The sequence below is a fragment of the Myotis davidii genome, unplaced genomic scaffold, assembly GCF_000327345.1.
Source record: "Myotis davidii unplaced genomic scaffold, ASM32734v1 scaffold663, whole genome shotgun sequence".
NCBI classification, from domain to species: Eukaryota; Metazoa; Chordata; class Mammalia; order Chiroptera; family Vespertilionidae; genus Myotis; species Myotis davidii.
Window position 1 is genome coordinate 2,463,408 of NW_006295816.1, and position 4,677 is coordinate 2,468,084.

Below are 4,677 nucleotides of genomic sequence, written 5' to 3' on the forward strand. Positions count from 1 at the left end.
GTGCCCCCGCACTCCCTGAACCTGCTCCCCAGGGCTTCTCTGGCTATTGGCCTCCTCATCTCACCCACCCCCCTGAGGTCTCCCCTTTTAACTGGCATCTCCTATTGGCTCATCTCGGGCCTGGTGCTCCTCTGCCACCCCTGCCCTGGCAGCGGCCTCCCTCCCGCCTCATCCTCCCCGGGAACAAGAGGCTGAGAGGACAGAGCCGCCCTGCCCCCACCTCCCATGGGCCCCCGGCCCGGGCCTGCTCAGCCACAGCAGGTCCCAGGGCCTTGGATGACCCGGACGGAAAGCGGGTGATGATGATAAGATCAAGGGCAACAATCTGTGTACAGACTCAGAAGAGGCTCCACCAACGAAAGGAACAATTTTATTGCCATTATAGAAAAATCAGTGGAAGATAAAGGACTACCAAACTGTGTGTTTTTTGTTTTTGTTATAATAATTATTTTATAAAGTCTTATCAGATGCGCATCTCTTTCTCTCTCAGGGGGCAGGCGGGCCCCTTCCGGGGAGGAAGCAAGGCCGGCGGAGCGGCAGCCAGGAGACCAGCTCTGAGGACACAGGGCTCTGCCCTGGGGGGGAGGAGGGGGGCTGTCAGGCTCCACTGGGCGCTGAAGCTTCGGTTCCATGTGCTTGTCCATTCGCCCACCTTGTGTACAGGGCTGGGGAGACGGGCGGACACATCCATAGACGGGGCGTTGGCGCTTGGGGTCTCAGGATGGGCCCTCCGCAGGGAGGAGCAGAGAAGCTGGGCAGGGCTGGGGTCTCGGAGCTCTCGGGGCTCAGGGCAGAGAGGCGGGGCTGGCCCACCCTGAGGCCAGCCCGAGGAGAATAAATAAATAAATACGTGTAACCGCGCGGGTCCAGCCTGGCCTGCTCCCCACCAGGGGACGTCACTGTCCACCTCCGTTCCTCTGGCCGCCATCCTCCCTGAGAAGTCGGGCTGGAAGGAGGGCCCCCCCACCCGGCGAACTGAGAGCCCTGCAAAGTCTAAGGCAAAGTCTGCGGAGTTCAGGGGGCTGCGCAGCAGGTGAGGGGGCCCGGCCCGCGCAGAGGGTGAGCCGGTGCCTGCCGGCTCCCTCTCTTCCGACACGTGGCTCGCCACCAGGAGCCACATGGGAGCTGAGGGCGTGACCTCCAAGTTGTGTGACACTCCCCGCTGCTCCTCGGCCCCCAGCCTGGCTTCTGCGGGTTCTTCCAGGTCCAGCTGCCAGAAGCACATGGGCACCAGGATGACCGGAGGACGGACAGCGAGGGCCTGAGTCCAGCGGGGCCGCTGTCCCCTCCGGAGGTCGGGGCGAGGCGAGGGCAGCCGGGCGGATCAGAGCTGGAAGGGGTACTGGCGGAGGTAGTCGGCCATGCGCCGGGGCAGCGGCAGGCAGTCCACGTCGGCCACCAGGCGGTGGATGGCCAGGCGGCACAGGTGCTGCAGGCTGGGCGCGCGGCCCCGGTGCACGAAGGGCTGCACCAGCTTCAGGTGCACAGCCGTGGCCGCGGGGGCGGGCAGCGCGGGGTCCCACGCGTGTCGGTGGCACAGGAGGCCACGTAGTGCTGCACGAGGCTGACCACGTCCGGGAAGGCCAGGATGCGCGGCCTGGACAGGCAGTTGGAGTCCAGGCGGAAGCTGGAGTCGGCGTACTCAATGCGCACGTTGGTGGGGCCGCGGGTGGTTTTGACGGACAGTGTGAACAGGTAGCTGGGGTGGGTGCTGTCCCGGACGAGGAACGTGCCCTCGGGCATCTTCTGCAGGTGTTGCCGGGCCTCGCTGGCCGTGATGGAGCCCCAGTACCAGCCTAGGCAAGCGGAGAGGGGGCCGAGAGGTTGGTCACAGTGATCTGGGGACACCAAACCAGGGCCGGACTCTGTCTCCTCCCCTTTCATGCTTCCCTCGGGAGGGCTGTACCCCCCCCCACCAGACTCTCCTGGGTAGGGCTCTGCCTCTCCCATTCCGCTTCCGTCAGTGCTAAGCTGCCCCTCCGGCTGAGCCAGGAAAGAGCCTGCCCGCTCCGGACTCACCCGACTCCCGCAGGTAGGAGAAGGTCTTGGCAATGCACAGCAGGTCTTCCTCCGGGTCTAGCACCTTGGGCTCGCTCTCTGGCTGGGCAGGGGCCTCCTCTGCCACCTCCTCCGGGAAGGGCCCGGCAGGCAACGGCTGCATAGCTGGCTCAGGCTGGGCCCACCAGGACCGCTGCCCGATCCGCTCCGGAGCCAGCAAAGGACAAGGTCTAGAAGGGAGGGGCGGGCAGTGAGTGGAGGCCCTGTGCTCTCCCCACCTCCAACGATCCCGTGCCCCAGGCTGGGCACATGACCCTGTCCGGTCCATCGCACTGTGACCCTTAGCTGCCCCTCTGCCCAGCCCTGGGCTCCATGAGTCTAGTACCCACTCCCACTATCATCACAAAATCCCCCGACTGCTTCCCCTGCACGTGGGTTCTCTGGAAAGACGTCCCCGCTCTCCTGCTTTTGTTGGACCGGAAGTCGTCGCACTCTCTCTGTGCGGCCCAATCAAAGCCACACGCCATTCCCTGTGCGCATTTCTAACTCCCAGTGGCCAGCTGGGTCCCCACCGCACTGACCGGATTCAGTGCAAAGACCCCTCACAGTGGCGTCCTCCTGGCTGAGCCATGGGAGGGACCTAGGTCCACACTGGGCATCATCCTCTCCTGCTCCCTGCTCCTTCTGCCTGAGGGTCCAGGGGACAGTGGTCTCCAAGGCTCTAGCAAGTCCTGCCTCCCATCAACATGAGCTCCTGGCAGAGGGCAGGGTCCGCATGCCCCCTTCTGGTCCCACCCTGGCAGCCAGCCCCACCAGGCCCTGCGATTCTACTACGCAACCCTTGCTCTTCGCTAGAACCGTTCACACACCCGCCACGAAGGGCCCTCGATCCCAGACCGATTCTCCAGCCACACCATTCCCTCGGCTGGCCAGCGGGTCACCGAGCCGGCCCGATCTGAGCAGTAGCTCCCCTGGAGGGGAAGTCCGCCCAGCATGATGCCCGGCCTTCCCGGGAGTGAGGGGCACGGCCCTGGGTCCCAAGGAAGGCACAGCTGGTCCTCCCTCACTGCTCACAAACTGCACCCTTAGGCCTCAGCGCTGGGTCTGGTCCCCAGCTGATCCAAGATAATGAAACCACGGACCTGACCCTCGGGGAGAACTTATAACTGAGTCATAAAGCCCAGGGTGTCTCGGGGAGTCAGGATCTCCCCGCGCCTGAGCCGCGCCCGCCAGGCCACAGGAAGGAGCAGGGGAAGGCCCTGCAGGCAGAGGTGACAGCAGGGGAAGCGGTGCCAGACGCTGCCCGGGTGGCAGGAAGAGGGGGCAGGAGCCAGCCGCCGGCCGGCAGAGGAACATGTCCCACAATGAAGGTTAGAGGTGACCCTTCGGAAACTAACAAACAAGGGCCCCTAAGCACCCACGAGCAGAGGGAGCCACGCGGCCCAGCCACACCCCAGCCTGCCTGATACTTTCCACCCAGCTCTGGCTGCACCCTGGGGACCCGGGGTCCCACTCAGGGAGCCGGAGGCCGTGTTCCAAGACCCTGGCTGGTGGCCTGCCCACTGGGCCTCCGCGCTCAGCTCAGGCCCAGGAATCTTCCAGCACAGTGGGCGGCTAGCCAGCCAGGCTGGAGCCTCTGGGGGCGGCCGCGTCTAGACAACGTAGCAGGCCCATGTGGGTGTGGGCACGGCTGTGTCGGGCCCACAAGTTTCTGGCGAGTGACTGTGTGTCTGGGGAGGGGTGTGTCCATGGCTGTGGCATCGGCATGGCGGGGGTGGTGGCCGGTGTGTTCCAGGTGTGGGCAGCCTATCCATGTGCCCGCTGTGGAGCCCACCCAGCCCAGGAGTCCCGCCTGGGGACACATGCCCATGGGGCAAACAGCCCTGAGGGTGGAACCCTCCAAAAAGACGGCAGCCCAAGCCTACAGTTGGGAATTCCTTCTCCTCCCCAGGAGGCCCGCTGGCTGTGGCTGTGGCTGTGTGTGTGTGTGTGTGTCTTCAAGTCTTGCTCCCACCTCTGGCCCTGAGTCAGCTGAAGCAAAGTGAGAGAGTGTGGGACCCTAGAACTGGGGGGAGCTGAGGAAGGCAGGGTGGGGGGCGGCGAGGTGTCCAGGAGTACCAGAATTCGGGGGGCGGGAAGGGAGGTGCTGGAGACAAACAGGGGCAGTGGAGAAGCACATTCTTCCTGGCACCTCCAGGTTCCTCCTCTGGGCAAGGGCAAGGGCATGGCAGCCTGGCCCCACCGGGCACCACCCAGTTCTGACACCAGCACCCCGGGGCCACCGGCTCGCCCCGCGGCTCTCTGAGCTGCCAGTCAGTCTGGGGAGCAGCAGACCCCTGGCTGAGGGTGATGCTGAGGGTCTGGGGTTGGGAAGGAATGGCAGAAATGTGCCAGGAATGCTCTGCCCAGGCCAAGACTGTCTTATCACCCCCAACGCCCCCGCAAGTCTTTGGGAAACTTGGAGAAGGGAGGCAGGATCCTAGCCTGGGCTGTGAGGAGGGGTGAAGCAGTTGTGGGGGAGCCCCAGACAGGACGAGGCCAAACCCTTCCTCCCAAGAACTGCTGGTTGGCAGATGCCAGCTTGAGAGCCACGGATCTCCGGCTGCTGCCCAAGAAGAGCCTAACTGCTAGCCCGGGGCAGGAGCCGGCCGGCGCCGGACAGAGCGGGGAGGGCTGGCC

The 4,677-nt window shown here is 64.9% G+C and overlaps 1 protein-coding gene across 1 annotated transcript; it reads right to left on the reverse strand.

Annotated features, from left to right (window-relative positions):
* Nucleotides 1–354: 354 nt before the first annotated feature.
* CISH (cytokine inducible SH2-containing protein) lies at nucleotides 355–4,176 on the reverse strand. Its single transcript, XM_006770470.2, is given in 4 exon segments — nucleotides 355–1,522; nucleotides 1,525–1,796; nucleotides 2,020–2,232; nucleotides 3,733–4,176. Coding segments are annotated over 4 exon segments (819 nt in total). The 5' UTR covers nucleotides 3,869–4,176; the 3' UTR covers nucleotides 355–1,324.
* Nucleotides 4,177–4,677: the final 501 nt, after the last annotated feature.